Consider the following 19,436-nt stretch of genomic DNA (forward strand, 5'->3'; position numbering starts at 1 on the left):
GAGTAGGAAATGACAACCCACTCCAGTATCCTTGCCTGGAAAATTCCATGGACAGAGGAGCCGGTGGACTATAGTCCACAGGGTCTCAAATAGTTGAACACGACTGAGTGACTGAGCATGCACACACACAGCAGCGTGAAGGCTTATATGACACCCAGATGAGATGAGAAACATGAATCACTTCTGTTCCTCTTAGTTCAGGAATACCTGCTTATGTTTCTCCTCCAGGAAACCAAACTATATGTCCAGATGTTTACTTGGACAAGTAGGGGCACAGTTATGCTGAAAATAAATGTTCAAATAAGTCATTATAGTCTCTCAAGTCATTCTTCCTGCTCTTTCTTTTAGATGTCAGCTCCCACTGGAGCCTCTTAAACTATTCTGGGATCTGTGATAACTAATTAGATACCTTATCACTTCTTCTAAGAATCTAAATAGGGAGGTGAATTTGTCTAAATTTTAATCCCAATAGTGCTAGATTCTGTTATAGGCTAAAGCAGTCTTAGAATTTTAATACATGCAGAAGTTGCCTTTTAGTGGCAACTTGGAAAAAGCTTTTTGCTTTATATTAGCTTTCAGTCTTGGAAGGGAAGGTGTATATGTTGGAAGGGCTGTAGAAAAGGGTCTTCAGGGATTGGCTATCAGACTTACTATAGGGTCATTTGGTTGGGGGTGTGGCCTGATGGCTCTCAGACATGGGAGCAGGGGGCTTGTCATCACGTTGGGATGACCTCAGTTTGCGAGGGTTAAGTGTGGGGAAGAAGATAGCTGAGTTTCCTGCTAAAATCTTCCCTGATAAACCCTTTTCTCCCACTTGGAAAAGAAAAGGAAGCGATATGCATGCGTGCGTGCTGAGTCACTTCAGTGGTGTTGACTCTTTACGACCCTGTGGACTGTAGCCCTCCAGGCTCCTCTGTCCATGGGATTTCCCAGGCCAGAATACCAGAGTGGGTTGCCATTTCCTTCTCCAGGGGATCTTCCCTACCCAGGGATCGAACCCAAGACTCTTGTGTCTCCTACACTGACAGACGGGTTCTTTACCACTGGTGCCACCAGAGAAGCCCTGATATAAGTGCGTCATCTCCAAAGAAAGTCCACCCAAAAGAAAGGCAAAGAGGCAGCTGGTACGAGAACACCACGTGGTCCTGGGGTTACTAGCTGGGGAAACAGATGTTTCCTTAGAATCTTTCTTTTGCTACTGAAGACCCAGTTCTTCCGGGCTGAGGGCCGTTGGTTAACCATTAGGTAGACATTAGTAATTATCCCTCCTACAAGGTACGTATTTTGAAAGGTCATACTCTTTACTCGATAGCTCGGGGCCAGTGGTAATGTGCACTCTTCTCCCCAGCTCAGTCCCAAGAGAGTCAATTGAGCAGAGGACAAAGTCACTCCAGAAGAGCACATGGCTAATCCTCAAATTCCGTCCACTCAGCCCCCAGTTGGGAAGCCCAAGCTCTCTGTGCCACACAGAAATAAATCCCCTGTGGCCTGGCACAGGCACATGTGGAAATTGCTGTTTAGGGTTCAGTGTCACTGTGAGTGAACTCTGGGTGAAACTCAAGGCCTGCTTCCTCAACATACATATTATCTTAAAAGATGAAAGAAAAATCATACCACAGTCCTGTGTCTTACTCTGTGGCATATCAAGTCATGTTCCACTGCTTATCTCAAAACTGCTCCATTGCTTAATAAACGCTTGCTCTCAGCTCTTCATGTCCCTCAACCAGAATAATAATAAGGCACTTACCCTCTTATTCACCCTCTTAGTCCGAGATCTAAGTCGGACATATTGACATATCCAAATGCACTTCCTTACAGTCATACATAAATTCCCCTTTATTAGCTGGTCAGTTGTACCTTCACCCAAAGGGTTAGGTTTTCTGATCTTTCTCCCAGTATTTGTTTTACCTCTGCTGAGCCCTGTCCCTCTTTTATGTTTCCTGGCCAGTCTCTGGCCATTCATTCTTTGCCCTTGACTGTCTCTGCTCCCCCGTTTATCTCCCCATGGTTGAAACACAGGCGAAACAAAATGCTGCAAGACAAGGGAAAGCTAAGAAGCTGTCTTTCTGCCTGGAGCAAGGGAAGGCACCTGAGGAGGTGCCATCTGAGCAGGGGTTCAGCAGGTGTGCGGGATGCGGGCAGGTCTGGAAAGAGGCCCCTGCAGAGAGAACTGCACAAGGGGCCAAGCACCACCCAACAGTACTTGCCAGAAAAATAAGTGCCTTAATTTCTCAGACATGGAATCAATTGCACTAATGTGTTGTTTCCAGGACATTTTTCCCAACATCAGGAAGTGAGTGGTTTCATCTTGTTCTTATTAATAAATAAGCTTTATTTGCAATTCTTATATCTGTTTTGACCAAATGATTCTGAAATCTATGTCATCTCCCACATCATTTTTAACTGTGCTCTTTCTTGAGAGAGGTTTGGCAATGAGCCAGATGTACTAAAACAAAAACATGAGTTCATCATTCAACAAAGTCTTTTCATTACAGTTGATTGTTAGAATTTTCCCATCCATTAAAGGAGGTTCTTTTAAGAGACACTGGGAGCAAAAAAAAAAAAGTGAATTATCTCAGTGGTTTAATTTATAGATTCAAAAATAGCCGTAGAGTAATTAGATGGAAAGAACCCTAGACACCATTTGCCTTTATATTATAGGCAAGGAATCTAGGGATGGGAGACCTCAAGCAAGGGGCCCAAAGTCACATGGTCACTGACCTAAAGGTCACTTCATGCCTTCCTCTCCCAGCCCCCACCCCTCCCTTCTCACACTTCCTCACTCAGATGTCACAGAAAGTATACCAAGCTTTTGTGGTATAGACCACAAAAGCTTTCTTTCACAATGTTGTTTTAAAAGTCACCTCAACTGAAATGATCCCAGAGTGCCATTTATATTTAAGCTTAGAATTATGTAAAAGATTTGAATTCTTGGAGTTACAGTCCAATGAACAGTTCTTTACTTGGTAGAACATTTTTATTGAAGATGTTAAGGAGGGTGTGACTAATAGGTTCCAGTATTTGGGGCCTATCAGTGAATAGTGTTAACCTATAAATCAGCCTTGGCCTTTCTACAGTTTAAGGTCAGAGTCTTTATAATTATCACAAGACTTATTTTCTTTGCTTTAGGGTACTTTTGACTTCAGTAACTCTGCTGTCTATATATTCAATCAACCTGCTGTTGATCTGTTCAAAGGAAACAGGTAAGCTGTTTGTAAAGCCAGAGTGATAAATTCTCACAGTGACATTTTGAACAAATGATACTTTCCCTGTTCAACAACTTGTTTATTAAAGAAAAACAGTACTTTGACCTGTTGTCGCTGGAAGACCTATAGTGGTATTTACTTAGAGAAGATACAGGAACATATAAATGAACTTGTTATGAATAGTAAGCAAAGAACATTGTAATGTAAAGAGAACCCTTAAATATACTTGCTTTTCTAGTTTAAGATGACTTCATTTTAAAGACCTTGGTTTTCCTTAAGTATTTATAAATTCAGACCAAGGATCCCATGCTTTTATATTATAGGCTCCAAGGTTTTAAAAGTAAACAGAGCTTTCATTCTCTTTTGTGCATATTCCAAGGAGAAAATGTGACTCCCAAGCAATGTGGGCGTCAGTGTGCTGTGAAAAGACTTCAAGTTCTCTGGGCAGTGTAATACCTGAAGTGTTTATTTTCTATTCCTGGGACACTGGATTATGTTTGTAATACTTTGACTTTTACGTTAGCTAAAACCACATTGGCCAACCATTACTGTATATAGATGACTCCATTTAACTGGAACATTTTGTAATAAACTGTGGATCTAACCATTGTCTAGTTTAAACATCAGTCTTATGAAAGAATAAACAAAAGTTTAATTATAGTCTTACCCAATTTCTTTCTGTGAACCTTTTGAAAAATGTGAGCTGAACTATTACAAAGAAACATAAACCCATTTTTTTAATGAATGGTTTACCATTTTAGTATTTGTTGAGATGAGCCAGTTGAAGACTTTAGAATTTTGCTATAGCCAAATTATTCTCTCGAAAGAGTTATCTGCTGCTCTCTTTTGTGAGTGTCAAATCTCTGAAATAAAGATCAAAATTCTAATGTCGTGGTTATTGCATGTTTTTATGTTATTATATTTAGGACCCACAAGGCATTGTTGGAATATTATTATTCTTTGTTAGCCTCATCAGTTTAGGCAATTCATTCAAAAGGAACCTTTCTTCCCAGCCATCAGGGTTTTTATTTTTAAATCAAATTTTTATTTTAATGACATACATCAGGCCTGAGAATAAAATTAGGGTGGGAATTTCCCCCCAGTAAAGTAGGGAGATTTTTGAGATGATTAAAATAAAAATAAGGCTTATGACCTAATCATATACTTGTAATGCTTTTGTAGCCAACCTGGAAAAAAAATGGTGGTCATGTCTGACATTTTAAAAAGTCAACAAGTTGTTTTTGTTTTGTAATGAGAATGCCTTAATTCTTGCAAAGCCAAGAAGACTATGTATATGATTTTTGATAAAGACACAGTAACTTGGGGAATAGTCAATAGAATGGTGAAATCCTGGCTATTTTTAATGTAGGGAACTCATCATTTTTACTGTTCTCAACTATGGTTTTTTAAACAGGCTGCATGGTTTATGAAAAGCTGGGAGAACAGGTCTTTGGCACCACAGGGAAACTCGTCATCTTTGGGGCCACCTCCCTACAGAACACTGGAGGTAAAAAGATTATTTTTTTCTATACATTAAAGTTGTGAACGTTATTACTATTTTTTCTAATCTCAGTGGTTGGGTGGCTACATGAATTTTAACACAATTCAAGCAGTATCATTCTCACTGCTAAAATTGTGCAATGAAAGTGAAGCAGAAACAGTAGTCACTCACAACCACTTACACTTACAACCAGGGGTACTTGGACAGTGTCTACAGCCATCTTTATGTCCTACTGAAGGTTAGTCTAGAGACAGTCTGGTCACCTTTTATATAGCTTGCAACGTGAGCCTCAGTGTCTTCTTTCTAAAAATGTTCTCATTTTCTTCTAGCAATGCTCAGCTACCTCTTCATAGTAAAAAATGAGCTACCTTCTGCCATAAAGTTTCTAATGGGAAAGGAAGAGGAATTTTCGTAAGTTATAGACTGTTGTTTAAAAGATAACTAAAGTTCGATGCATGATACAGGGTGCTCGGGGCTGGTGCACCAGGATGACCCAGAGGGATGGGATGGGGAGGGAGATGGGAGGGGGGTTCTGGAAGGGGAAAACATGTACACCCATGGTGGATTCATGTCAGTGTATGGCAAAACAAATACAGTATTGTAAAGTTAAAAAATATATAAATAAACTAATTAAAAAAAATTAAAAAGTGAAAAAAAGATAACTAAAATGTTTTTAATTGAAATGTGGGCTAATAACCTAAGTTTTTGTTTTATGAAGACTGCAGAAACAGAATTTTCCCTAGGCTGTTTTTTCTTGGTTTGTTGTTTCTGAGGGTATATAAATGAAGGAAGCAAGGAGAACCATTTGAATCTGAGCATTTAAAAGATAGATTCATCGGCCGTGCTATAGACACTAAGTCCTGCAACTTCCCAAGAGCTTGAAATTGACATCTAGTTCCTATGAAATAGAACAGATATGGAGTATTTTTAACACAGAAATAGAACATGCAAAATTAAGACCTGAGACTCTTCCTTAAAGATGAGACAGAACGTTTGGGGAGCAGAATTGACATGAGCCAACCTCATTAAAGATGTAGCTAACCTTGGAAAATGTTGCCTCTGCATTTGGCACACAGTTATGTTTTGACTACCTCTTGTTCAACAGTTCTTGTCAGTCTTAGTTTCTCTGTCTTCTTTCAAAGGGAGAATTGTAGAAGCCAGAGTTCCTAGTGTTCTAGCATCAGGATTCAAGGTCAAATACAAGCGATTAGGGAGAAAGCAATGCCTACCTGTGGTGACTTATTTTTTGACGATATTTACCAAGCCAAGCAAAAAGGAACTTTCTCTTTAAATAATTGATAAGACAAGTTGTAACCTGACAGAACGTAATGTGTGCATTCAGCTTTGAAGTCATATAAATAATTCAGAAGAATGGCACGCTTAGCCAATGGGGGAGAGCAGGGAAAAGCAGTATCTCTTCCTCAGTCACATGGAGAGAGAGATGATAGTAAATGACTAGTGATTGGCTTAAAGTGTTTGGAAAAAATCGAATAATTACAATTAATGGTAAACATTAGTGATAATAAATTTTTTTTTAATATTGTGAAATTTTACATGTGAGAAAAAAAGTCGCTGTCTAAGAAAATATGACTGTATGCTTAAATGCCTTTCAGAGCCTGGTACGTGGATGGCCGCCTGCTGGTGGTGGCAGTTACCTTTGGCATAATTCTCCCTCTGTGTCTCTTGAAGAACTTAGGTAAGATCTTGCTTTTATCACAGTCTCTACTGCAGTCAGATGAATCAGAAACCTAATAAAAACAAACAACTTTGGTCCCTACTTTGACTTGCAGGGTAAAGATTGAGTAATAATATGTAAGTATTAATGAGGCATGACTTTAATAGGGGATAAAAACACTGGCTTGTATGCGACTTTGTAAGCAGTCCCTCTACTAAGCCATGGAAGGGTAAAGGGGGTCCTGGGGCCAGCAACAGAAAATGCTCTGTCTAAAAGCCCAAAGTCCAAAAAATGGAATTGTCTTCATAGAAGGTCTTACACACTCTGATTGTTTAGATGAACAGAATTTCACATCTAATACCACAGAAAGTGGCCTATATTTTTACCCAGAGGAGAAGGGGACGACAGAGGATGAGATGGGTGGATGGCATCACCAACTCAATGGACATGAATTTGAGCAAGCTCCAGGAGGTGGTGAAGGACAGGGAAGCCTGGTGGTCCGTGGGGTCACAAAGAGTCGGACACAACTGAGTGACTGAACAGACAAAAATTGATATTATGCATCAGTCTTAAATGATCAGAGCCTAACCAGGCTCAATGATTTGTCTCACTGAAGGGAGAGAGGGAAGTGAAAAGTGGTAGATAATCACTAAGCCATATCCATTTGGTTTTGACATTTTTGCATGTGTGCTTGTATTTGGAGATAAGAATCCCTGATGTTATGAAAATTTCATGTGTGAAATAATGCAGCCAGACTTCTGTCCAGTCCAACGCTTCTGAAATGCATTTCCTTATAATTATGGGCTCATTCGAGGCAGACATTTCAAGTTCTTACCACACCTCTGTAGCTGTTCTGTTAGACCTATAAGTAGATTTTTTTTTTTAAGCTACTTAATTTTCTGGTTTCTGAGACTGTGTTTAAGCTTTTCTGTGTATATATAGCTCTTTTTAGTACTAGGGGGAAAGGACTCTTCTCCCCCAGAGCTGAGAACCGTGCAGCCCCCAGAGACCACTGAACTCTGCCTTTCTGGAGCTTACGGTGCTCAGAGATCTCCCAGGCGTTCTAAGGGGAACAAGGTCGAGTGCCTCGGGTGCTCAGTTTATCCCTAGAAATCACTTCATCTCTTCTGTGCATATTCAGTATGTACACAATAAGTACATAATCAAGAACTATTGAATGGATCAAGCAGTAAATGGATTTGGCTTTAGGAATTCATTAGAATACAGCAGCAGAGACTTAGAGCCAAATTTGGGAGGCTCTTTTCCCCTGGATTCTGGAAATCTGCATTCTCTAGTGTGTCAGGAAGAACTGGAATCAGGTCACATACTACTGTATTGTTTTAATTTAAAGTCACCATTTTTTGCCAAATAAGATAGCCCTATCAAATAGAAAATCTTATATTCATATTAGCATGTATGGATATTATTGGAACCCCAAACTGTGCTTGAAATAATGCATTGAAAGAGGTGATGAATAAAATAATAATAATAATTTAAATTCTTTTTAGGTTATCTTGGCTATACTAGTGGATTTTCCTTGAGCTGTATGGTTTTTTTCCTAATTGTGGTAAGTGCTGGTTGAAATGGTTGGCCTGGTTTTGCCATAGTATGATGCTACATAATAATTATGCATTATTGGGCTTTATTTGATAAAGTTTGATTGTTTCTCCTTTATTTTTTTTAATGCTAGGTTATCTACAAGAAATTTCAAATTGACTCTTGTGTTCCAGAGCTAAATTCAACAAGTCCTAATTCAACAAATGCGGACATGTGTACGCCAAAATATGTTACCTTCAATTCAAAGGTAAGTTTCTTGTCCTTTAGATATAAAAATAGGAGTGCTTTTACAAAGGACATTGTGTTTCTTAAACTTGTTTTAATTAAACTGTCTTTGATGCATTTGTTCTCAAAGGAACAGGGTACCACAGGTTTCAAATGCCACAGTCCATTTAATGACCTTGAAGACATACACAAATGGTGTATTTCATGCTCCCTTTTACCCAGTTTAGTGTATGACAACCTAAAGTATTCTCTGTGAAAACCTCTTTCTGCACAGTTATCTCAGCTCTGCTATTTCTTATAGTTCTTTAAAAACAAACTCATAGCATCCTTTAGCCCACTGCTTCTTCTTTTCTTAAAATTAATTTTTTAATAGGAGGATAATTCCTTTACAATGTTGTGTGGGTTTCTGCCGTACAACAACTTGAATCAGTCCTGACTATATGTATACCCCCTCCCTTTGAGCCTCCCTCCCACCCATCCCCATCCCACAGCTCACTGCTTCTGTCTCATGGTGACAGAAAGGAATACTTCAAACTTCCCCAGCTTGTACAGTTGAAATACAGACCCCACCACAAACTGGCACTTAAGGAACATTCATACGACATATTAGGGAAGGGTGGACTATGAAAACAGGCAGGCTTGGATTTGAATCCTCAGGCAAATTGTCAATCCCATTTGTAAAACGATGATTCTATTGTGTATCTTACAGGGTTTCTTAGAATGTGCCTGATACCTTGCTTGGGCAAAATTATAGCATGAGAAATGTTACTTTTCCCTTCTTCTCTGCCAGCTTCTTTTTGCATAAGAAGTTACTATATTGAATTACTGTTTTCTAAGAAACTAATTTAGATTGATCTCTCACATGCTGTCTTGATACTCTTAAAGGTACACCAAAGTAGTGAAGTAGTTTTCTTTTAAGAAAGTGATTTTCTTTTTAGATGCCATATTTATGCACCCTGTATAAAGCACAGAGCAGTGAAACGAAGGTGCCTGTTCTGGCTGTGTTGCCTCACCTGTCTTGGGGGGAGCCAGGAGAATAGCACTGGTCTGTCTCAGGATTGTGGGGATTCAGTGAAATAACAGAGGAAAGTGCTAGTAACCAGCTAGTGCCACATAGATAGAGGTGATGCAATGCCTGGAGGATGTAAAATACACTGTAGGTGAGCCTGGCTGTAAAACCCCTCTCTGCCAAGTGCCTAATGTCTCAAGCTAGATAAGCTGTCTTAGAAAAGCTGCCCCTATTTTAGATATCAAAGTTCCCCTAATAACCAAATAATCCAAGGATTCTGAAGGGCTGTCAGATAAAAAGACAGCTCAGAAATACTGGAGCTATACAGTTTTTAATGGTAAAAATGCCTTCCATAACGTTTATTTTTTCCTTTCAAATAGACCGTGTACGCTTTACCAACAATTGCATTCGCTTTTGTCTGCCACCCGTCGGTCCTGCCAATTTACAGTGAGCTTAAAGAGTAAGAGATTTGTTTAATTTTTTTTTTTTTTGCAAACTGGATCATTTTACAGCCTCTCATTAATAGGCAAGTGCTGTATCAAAATAAATGGACTCGTATCATGAACTCCCACAGCCCAGCTTCAACATTTACTTTGTCATTCTTGAGCAAGACACAAACCTGCAGTATATTTTGGCCATAAATGTTTAAAAAGCTTTTATTATGTGGGCTTTTTCTTATTAATTTGGTTTTTCAAATACTATGTTACTCAAGAGAGTTCAAGTGTTTGTGTTGCTTTATATTACTTGTGATTAGTTTGCAAATGAATAATGGTAATCTTCAGATTCATCTGTGAACCACTGAATACATTGTATATGATTTGCCTTTTGGTTTAGTTGGAAAAGGCTGGTAAATCAGGCAGGAAGAAATGAATGTTAAGACCACAAACTGGACAGAAGAATATTGTTGTTCATTTCAAACTATTACATTGATTACGGATTTGTTTTTGATTGCTCTTCTAGAGAAAACGAAAGGACTGCTTATGAATTCCCTCATGGGTTCTCTTCTTAGCCTACTATTATCAGACTTTCTACATAAAAATATTTATCATGGCATAGTCTCTTTTTTTGAGATAACTGGTTTACAACTTATATAGGTTTCATGTGTACAACCTAATGTTTCTACTTCCATACACACTATGTCCTGCTCACAAAAATATAATTTCCATCCATCACCATACAATGGATCTCCTTTACCCATTTTGTCCTCCCTTACCCCTTCCCTGCTGGTAACCACTACTCTATTCTATGTAGCTACATCCTTGTAAATTTATTCCTAGATATTTTATTCTTTTTGTTGCACTTGTAAATGGATTGTTTTCTTAATTTCTCTTTCTGTTATCTCATTGTTAGCATATAGAAACATGGCAGATTTTTGTATAATTTTGTACCTTGCAACTTTACTGTACTTGTTTATTATCTCTAATAGTTTTTTGGTGGAGTCTTCAGGGTTTTCAGTATATAAAATGATGTGTTTTACTTTGTTCTTTCCAATTTGGATGCTTTTTATTTTTTTCTTCCCTAATTGCTCTGGCTAGGACTTCTGATATTAGGTTGAATAAGAGTGATAAGAGTGGGCATCCTTGTCCTCTTCCTCATTTTAGAGGGATAACTTCTATTTTTCATCATTTAAAGTGATGTTTGCTGTGAGTTTGTCATTGCTAATATTTTGTTGAGGATTTTTGCATCTATATTCATCAGACATATTAGCCAGTGATTTTCCTTTTTTGTGTTGTCTTTTTCTGGTTTTGGTATCACAAAAGATGTTGGCCTCATAACATGTTACGAACCATTCCCTCCTCTTCAAATTTTTGGAAGAGTTTGAGAAGGATAGGTGTTAAATTTTTGAATGTTTGGTAGAATTCACCAGTGAAGCCCTCTGGTCCTGGACTTCTGTTTTTCCAGAGGTTTTTGATGACTGCTTCAATCTCTGTGCTAGTGATGGGTCTATTCATATTTTCTGTTTCTTCATGTTTCAGTCTTGAAAGGTTATATGATTCTAAGCATTTGTCCATTTCTTCTAGATTGTCCAATGTGTTGGCATATAACTTTCACAATACTCCCTTGTAGTCCCTTGTATTTCTGTGATGTCTATTGGTACTTAACTCTCTTCTGTTTCTGATTTTATTTATCAGGGCCTTCTGTCTTTTTTCTTTGTAAGCCTAGCTAAAGGTTTGTCAATTTTGTTTATCTTTTCAAAGAATCAGTTCTTAGTTTCATTGATCCTTTCTATTATCTTTTTTCTATTGTATTTTATTTATTTCCACTTTTTTAAAATTTCCTTTCTTATGCCGACTTTGGACTTTGTTTTTCTTTTTCTAGTTTCTTTAGGTATCAGGGTAGATTGAGATTTTTCTTGTTTCTTGAAATAGGCATCATGGCATAGTCTTAAGCTCAGAAAAGATATACAGTATAGTTACCTATTTCCATTATGAAAGAAAGATGATGTTATTCAGGATTGACTTCACTCATGATTGTTCCTCTTTCATTTTAAATTGATTTATGACTAAGTTTTGAAGTATTTACATCTACCTATCTATGCACACATTAGTCCTACTTTATGATCTTAAATTTAAGGTATTTAAACATAAGATGATTAAACAAAAGATGTCTTTGAACTTTGAACTATTAAAGAACTTTTAATAGTTCTGCTTGTAGTTTGTAGTTTTCTTATGTGGGTATTTCTCAATTTGTCTTGTTTTCCATATTTCCTGTTATGACACAGTCAAATGTCGTGCTTATTGGTGGCCTACTCTTGAGTACAAGTCTTGTAGATTAATTGTTTAGGCAGCTAAAGAAACTTAGAGGTTCATGCAAACTCCCAGGATAAACTTGACCTAAGAGAGAAAGAGAGAGCCTTTCATTATCCCAGCTGTGAGTTCTTGGGCACTCATTGCTGTGGAGACATACAGCTTCCCTGAGGCTGTGTGAGTACGTGCATGCTTAGTCACGTCTGACTTCTTGCATCCCCGTGGACTGCAGTCTGCCAGGCTCCTGTGTCTATGGGTTTTTCCAGACAAGAATACTGGAGCAGGTGGCCATGCCCTCCTCCAGGGGATCTTCCCGACCCAGGGATGGAACCACTATCTCCTGTGTTGCAGGTGAATTCTTTACCCACTGAGCCACCTGGGAAGCAAGCCCCCCTTGAGGCTATTCAATGGGAAAATCAGACCTTAAATAGCAGCTTTAGTGACAAAACACCCCAAGTCAAATTCTAGCTCAGCTCCTGATCTCTGGAGCCAAGAGAACAGCATTGGAACTTATTCTGCCTTTTTCCTGTGCATCCTGAGTGTGGAGATTGTATCAAACAAATGTTAAAAAAATACTCTCTGCCCTTCAAATGAGAACTCAATATTCTTTCAGAAGAATGGGGAAGAACATTCAAGGGATTGTTTGTTCCATGGCTCTTTCTCTCACAATACCCAGTCAGTGTAAAGAAAGTTATTGGAAACTGGCATATTTGCTATAATTACTGGGGGTAATTACAGCAGGTCAAGTCAGCCCAAGCCTGATAGAAAGAAAGTTAAGTTCCATTCTTTAGGGTTAATATTTGTGCTTATATTCAGTAACATGGTTTTTAATTTTTCAAATTTCTTTTTCTTTGTTTTTAGTCGATCACAGAAAAAGATGCAGATGGTTTCAAATATCTCCTTTTTCGCCATGTTTGTTATGTATTTCTTGACTGCCATTTTTGGCTACTTGACATTCTATGGTAAGTACCTTCTGTCAGTACCTAAATATAGGTATTAGTAAGTAAATTAGTAAAAATCAGTATCAAAACATGTACTGATATTCCAATGTGATAACCCCCAAAAGCAACAAATCTATCCATTGATTTTGCTGATCTTTTCTTCTGCTTAAAGCAAATGGCTGTGGTTCCTTTACATATTCATGCTGACTATGCAGTAGAATAATTACTGAAACAATATACCATAATTTTTTCTCCTAATTCTGTCCTTAAAAAATACATTTTATAAGCATGTCACCTTTACTAAGGAAGGTTTAGAACTATATCAGAGAAGGCTTTCCTAATTGCTGTTGTGAACTGGGTCATTTTCCATTAATAGAAAAGAGATACAGAGACAGACTTTGAAAGTGAGAGAGAGCAAAGTGCTACACTCATGACACTGTGCGTTAATTAATAATAAAACACCTGATTGTTCAGCGGCAGGTGGAGCTTTGCTTCAATATGAAGCAATGACAGAGTTAAACGAAATCTGAAAACGAACAAAGTTTCATTTGTAACTTTCATTGACCCTGTATAAATGGTCTACCTTGCTGCTTCTTCATCCTCTCCTATTCCAATCATCCTGCAATTTTATTTAACATCTTTCGTTATCATTATAATTTGGGACCTAGTTTAAATTTGAATACATAAATTTCACATTACATTCTCTATTAAATAATGTTTCTTGGGGGCACTTTTTTTCATAAACACAAATGTCTCAAAATTTAAACACATTTGAGATGATTAATTCAGCCTGGAAAGGCTTCCCTGATTATACAGTTGTGTCATTACCATTACCACAAGCCTCACAGCTTGTGGGACCATAGTTCCCCAACCAGAGATTGAACCCAGGCCTTTGGTAGTGAAAGCACTGAGTCCTAACCACTGGACTGCCAGGGAATTCCCTAATTACCATCTTCACAAGCAATGGAGAAGAGCATTGTCTAATGAATCCATAAATACCACATTTAATTTCTGCATAAAGATGGTGTTCTCAAGTTTCCTGCAGAGTTGCAGGGCTTGGGGGTGGGTAAAGGGAGGGAAAGAGAGAGAGAGAAAGCCTAATATTAGTTGATTGGTCTCACCGTTGCCTTGTTCAAACTATGATTTTTTCTGGCAAATCCATTTTTTTCCCACATAGAAGAGAATACCAAACCCTTTCATACTCTTAGGTCAAAGAAACAAAGCTCAGCTATTTTTAGATGGTTATGAATTTTGAATCAAGGAAATTAGAACTAAGGAGATTTTTATTATAATCTAGGATCCTTTTTCTAAAATTGAGACCTATCTCTGGCCCAGACTGTTAAGTGGAACTGGAATTCCACACCCTGAACCTTGAGATGGGAAGGGAACGATCTCTTGTCAAAGGAGTGGATTTTTGAGTTGGAGACAAAATGGCAGAGTAGAAGAACCTTGAGCTTAGCTCCTCTCCAGAGCACATCCAAGTTACAACTAACTGCTGTACAGTCATCGATAAAAAAAGACATGAGTGGGCCTTCCTCAGTGGTCCAGTAGCTAAGACTCCATGCTCCCAACGCAGGCGGCCTGATCCCTGGTCTGGGAACTGAGTCCTACATACCACAACTAAAGATTCTACACACAGCAACTAAGACCTGACATAGCCAAATAAATAAATAAGAATAAATATTTAAAAAACAGCAATTATTCTTTAAAAAAGACAGGAGTCAGCTTTTTCTTGCTCAGTGACTGCCTTTCTAGCTTTCATTGTCTTTGAAATGACACTTTCTGAAGTTCAGTGTTACGAAAAAGTTCAAAGTGGTATATAAGCTTTATGAGGAAAACATATCTGGAAGAGAAGAATGAGTTCCTTGCAGCAGTGAAGTTCCATGGGCACTTCTGCTTGTACGTTGAGTGATAACAGAAGACTTTGAAGGAGGCTTTAGGTGACCTGCAGCCCACTCAGCAAGACTGAGGCTGATGGGCACTGTTGGATGAGTGGCACCAAGTTGAGGAGAATCTAGATGAAGAAGGGTTTTGTGCTTCAACCGTATGGTATTTCTAACCTCAGCTCACTCCTAGATTTAGTTTAGTGCAAATGAAGCTCCCCACTCTGTGTAATTTCTGGTGATTTCTGTTACACTCCTTTTTGCTGCAGGTGTGGACAGGTGGGGCATGTCTCACATGGGGGATTTTGCTTCAACTTTATAAATTGTTGAATAGACACTTCAGTTCCCAGAACATTGCTTTCCTTGCCCCCTTTACTTTACAGATCCTTTGTGGTTCAGAAAACCCGTCACTCCATGATAATTCTTTGGTCTTGTTTTAATGCCCTTTCACATTCCACCTCATTTTAGAAACCGTGCAGTCTGACCTCCTCCACAAGTATCAGAGTAAGGATGACATCCTTATTCTGACGGTACGGCTGGCAGTCATCGTGGCCGTCATCCTCACCGTGCCCGTGTTATTTTTCACGGTGAGTAAAAGGCCTCAGTGCAGCCTGAGAAAAGATGAGGGCTCCTCTTCTGTGCTGCCTTCAGGAGCCACTTGCGGGGCAAGGCTGCTGTGGGGAACTCCTGCATCACTGAAACTGCCTCAGGGAAGGCTTTCAAGGGTCTTTGGAAAGAAAGTGGGATCAGTGAGTTAGGGTAGCCTTCTGACAGATAAATCAATTCTGATTAATCTATCCCTCTTCCTTACAGAGAAATGTAGATAGACTGTTTGAATCCCAGTCTTCCAAGACAGGGGAATATAGAAGGACCAGAAGAGAGTGCTCAGTCATAGATAAAATAGAAATTGTCCCCCTCTGCAAAAGAAAACTACCTACTCGTAAAGAAAAGGACTTTCCATCTTAAGTCCAGCCCCCCTGGCTTCCCAGATGGTTAAGCCATCTATAAACTCACGAGGTGTGGACTGAACATGTCCAAATGCCTGTGCCCAAATCCATCCATAACTGATGAGAAACATGAAAGGCATCAAGCTGGAGGCATGACAGAACCTTTTGCTTTCTTTTTCTACAGGTTCGATCTTCTTTATTTGAACTGGCTAAGAAAACAAAGTTTAATTTATGTCGTCATGTCTTGGTGACCTTCATACTCCTGGTTATTATCAACTTGTTGGTGATCTTCATACCCTCCATGAAGGATATTTTTGGAGTCGTTGGTATGGCTTTCTGACCTGCCACTTATTCTACGATAGCTGTTTAGAAAGTTCAACTTTCACAATGATAACCTCAATTTTTCTTATTTTCCAGGCGTTACATCTGCTAATATGCTTATTTTCATTCTTCCTTCATCTCTTTATTTAAAAATCACAAGCCAAGATGGAGATAAAAGAACTCAACGAATTTGGGTATGTCTCATGCTGGCCACTCTCTTTTTTCTAATTTGTTTTTCACTGAACTATGCCGGATAATTAGTCCATCTCCACCATCTAGTACTTACAGTGACCTCAAAAGGAGACAACCATCCTAGTGTTTGCCCATTTGGGAGATTTAAAATATCATATCAGGATCTTCTCCATTCCCTCAAAATATCTTCAGGTTCTGCTCCTTTTGTGTCAGAGTGGCCTGCCAAGAGATTAGACATTTATCATCCTGTGTCTCTCCAGGGTGATGCCTTGTCATTAGCAAGATCTAAAGTGGAAAGGGACTCAAAAATTTTCTGCAGTCCACTGTTTCTGTATAGTCCCTGGTCCTGTAACTCCATCCTTCAGCCCAGGGAACCTGCAGTGCCTTAATTGAAACAGCTGAGTTAGCATTGGCTCTTTTTATGATTTGACAGAAATGCTTTGGAGCAACAGACCTGGATTCAGAAACTACCTTTCTATATTGGAATTCTTGTTTCCAGGTCTGGTGAAGTTCAAGGGCATCTTGAAGGTGGTGCACTTGGAGACAGTGAGGGGAGCAGGGGTGAAGTGGCTGCTACATGAGTACCTTCTGGAGCACCATTATGTTTGGCCTCGGAGAAGGCTTCTCAGCCGCCCTCCCAGATAGTGTAAGCACTCCAATCGCACACGTTACCTGAGTCAACAGACCCCAATGAGGGGCGTAGGCACAGGAGAACATCCCTGTGTATTTAGAGGAAGCGTCGTTGATGCTGCTGGAGCATCTGCTTCCCCAACAGGGCTATCCCTAAAGCCATAAATCTCAAATCCTTCTAAATCTGACCAGTGGGGGCTTCATGAGGATAGAGAGGAAGGAGCAGTCTTCTGGTCCTGGACTTTTTGTTTTTTGGGGAGGTTTTTGATTAAATTTTGGCAGTAAACTTAAGATTCAATCTGACAGTGATGGAGACCTACTGATCATGAATTCTCTAGGTCTCTCCAACCTTGCTCCCATTATAAAACCGCTGGGAGGATCTACCAAATAGCATTAAGCAAGAGATCCAGTCCATGTAGGGGTTCACTGGGAGTTACACCAGACCAGTGATGGTGAGCCTGGATGCAACCCTCTCAACCCCACTCTCCGCCCCCTCCCCTTCCCATACCTCTGTCTCCTCCTCCAGACTTCAGTCCAGCCCGCCCTGGCTCTTATGCCACTTCATCCTTCTCCCTGAATTTCAGCTCTCATTGGAAACCCAACGCCAAGCAATTTGTAAGCTTGTGTTCTCCAGATTTTAGACTTAGTAACCTGCCCCCTGGGCCTTCATCAACCCTTGAAATCACTTAATTTTGTATACCAATTTCCTGTCTCACTCGATCAAATCTACTCTGTTTTTAGATATCCTTTTAACACTTTTTCAAACAGAAATGTTTACCTGCCAGTGATAAACTAGGCTGGTTGATGAAATGACCTGTATGTTTTCTAAGGATAATCTTTTTTCTTTTTTTCGTTTTCACCTTTAGTCTGAAAGAAGCTAGCAAGAGTAATATCCAGTCAGTTGTAGAGCAGATTCACTCTAAGATGACCCCGAAGTCAAAGAGCAGAATACAGAGGATGGTTCTGCACAGCTAGTTTTTCTGTTTCCCATCCTTGGAGAATCAGGTACACAAAACTTTAGAAAGAATCTCACAGTTCAGTAATAGATGTAACAGACCAAAGATTAGGGGACACGAGAAGAGAGGAAAAGCCTTTCTGTTCTTTCCCAGGTGTGTGTGGGAAATGTTTGCTTCCCTGAAAATAACCCTTGCCTTTCTGTTACTCCAGGCTGCCCTTTTCTTGGGTCTGGGGGTGTTGTTTTCCCTGGTAAGCATTCCCTTGGTCATCTACGACTGGGCCTACTCATCAAGTGGTGACGAAGGCCACTAAGACCAGCTGAGAAAAAGAAACAGTCAAGTTACCACGCATCAGCAACCCCTCATCACTTCCTTTGCAAGTTTACAGAAGCAAACAGAAATTTACAAGATACACAATGAAATGATACTTTGGTAGCAAAACAAGAGACCTGTTTCTATCATGATTCATGCCCCTCCAGGATTGGGGATCAATTTTAAGGATTGTGGATTTTTTTTGGTTCCAAATTTCATGCAATCATATTTTCCAGTACTTTTCACAGTTGATTGTTTTTCACTCTACTAACTCTATTTTTTTGTGTGATTTCATCGTCTCTTAGAACTTTGAAGACATGATCATCCATCGTGTTTATTTATTGTACATCCAGATTCTGAAATAATTTTCCTACTGATATTCAGCTTATAATATCTGTACCTTTTTAGCAGAGAAAAGAATCTTGAATTGTATATATTTATTTTGCTTTACAGAAAAAAATGGTTTCGTAAATAATTTGCCTATTTTGGTTAACATAGCACATAGGGATAATCAGATGAGAGTCACAGGGCACATACCCTTGTTGGATCAGAGAATGCCCAATATTTGAGGCAGCTCTGATCACCTGGCAGGCGAGCTTCAGCAGCTCATGGCCTCGCTGGCATTCCATCCACTCTGTGCAGAGACCTTCACTGGCGAGTGTTCTCAGCTCGGAAAGGGGTGGGAATGATTCTTACCTTGGTAAATATACTGAACTACACATCTGGGTTATCTAGCAAATGAAGTTTTGTTTCCCTCTTTGTGTCAAAGTTACTCTATATAATCTGAGTCAGCTTTTGTTGGGGAAGACCCACAACACCTCTATAACAAACTGAGAAGCAAGAGTCCTACAAAAAGATTGTCCAAAATGCATGAGGAAATATTTTTCAGATGCAGATAGCCTTCAGCCCTACATCTGTATTGTTGAAGGGGGAAAAACATTTTCTTAAATTATAAACCCAGCAGCTTCTACTCATGTCCACCAGCTTTTTGCACAGAAAATCATGTGTATCTAACCAAGGATGATCTAGGGAAAGTAAATCCTGTTTTATATTAGGTACTTTAGGGGGGTCTTTAAAAGATTTGTTTTATATCTATGAAAGTGAAAGTGTTAGTTGTTCAGTTGGGTCCACCTCTTTGCAACCTAATGGACTGTAGCCCGCCAGGCTCCTCTGTCCATGGACTTCTCCAGGCAAGAATACTGGAGTGGGTAGCCGTGCCCCTCTCCAGGGTATCTTTCCAACCCAGGGATCAAACTGGTGTCTCCTGCAGTGCAGAAGACCCTGGTTCCATCTCTGGGTTGGGAAGATCCCCTGGGGAAGGGCACGGCTACCCA

The 19,436-nt window shown here is 39.4% G+C and overlaps 1 protein-coding gene across 19 annotated transcripts in view; it reads left to right on the forward strand.

The window, feature by feature from the left end:
* SLC38A1 (solute carrier family 38 member 1) overlaps positions 1–19,436 on the forward strand; it is a 70,867-nt gene that overhangs the window by 44,661 nt on the left and 6,770 nt on the right. For 8 of the 19 annotated variants that reach the window (XM_081483124.1, XM_081483127.1, XM_081483119.1 and 5 more), the window contains 12 exons: positions 3,130–3,203; positions 4,621–4,713; positions 5,037–5,118; positions 6,321–6,403; positions 7,891–7,949; positions 8,073–8,186; positions 9,554–9,633; positions 12,782–12,882; positions 15,213–15,331; positions 15,876–16,017; positions 16,109–16,206; positions 18,002–18,574. In XM_081483124.1, coding sequence (XP_081339250.1) covers positions 3,130–3,203; positions 4,621–4,713; positions 5,037–5,118; positions 6,321–6,403; positions 7,891–7,949; positions 8,073–8,186; positions 9,554–9,633; positions 12,782–12,882; positions 15,213–15,331; positions 15,876–16,017; positions 16,109–16,206; positions 18,002–18,103 — 1,147 coding nt within the window. In that variant the 3' untranslated portion in view covers positions 18,104–18,574. Of the gene's footprint in view, positions 1–3,129; positions 3,204–4,620; positions 4,714–5,036; positions 5,119–6,320; positions 6,404–7,890; positions 7,950–8,072; positions 8,187–9,553; positions 9,634–12,781; positions 12,883–15,212; positions 15,332–15,875; positions 16,018–16,108; positions 16,333–16,703; positions 17,438–17,700; positions 17,840–18,001; positions 19,293–19,436 lie in introns of those variants that run through there. The other 11 variants (XM_081483132.1, XM_081483131.1, XM_081483133.1 and 8 more) reach the window with 5 other exon arrangements.

This window comes from Giraffa tippelskirchi, chromosome 4 (genome assembly GCF_054371585.1).
Source record: "Giraffa tippelskirchi isolate mGirTip1 chromosome 4, T2T-mGirTip1v1.2.pri, whole genome shotgun sequence".
Taxonomy (NCBI): Eukaryota; Metazoa; Chordata; class Mammalia; order Artiodactyla; family Giraffidae; genus Giraffa; species Giraffa tippelskirchi.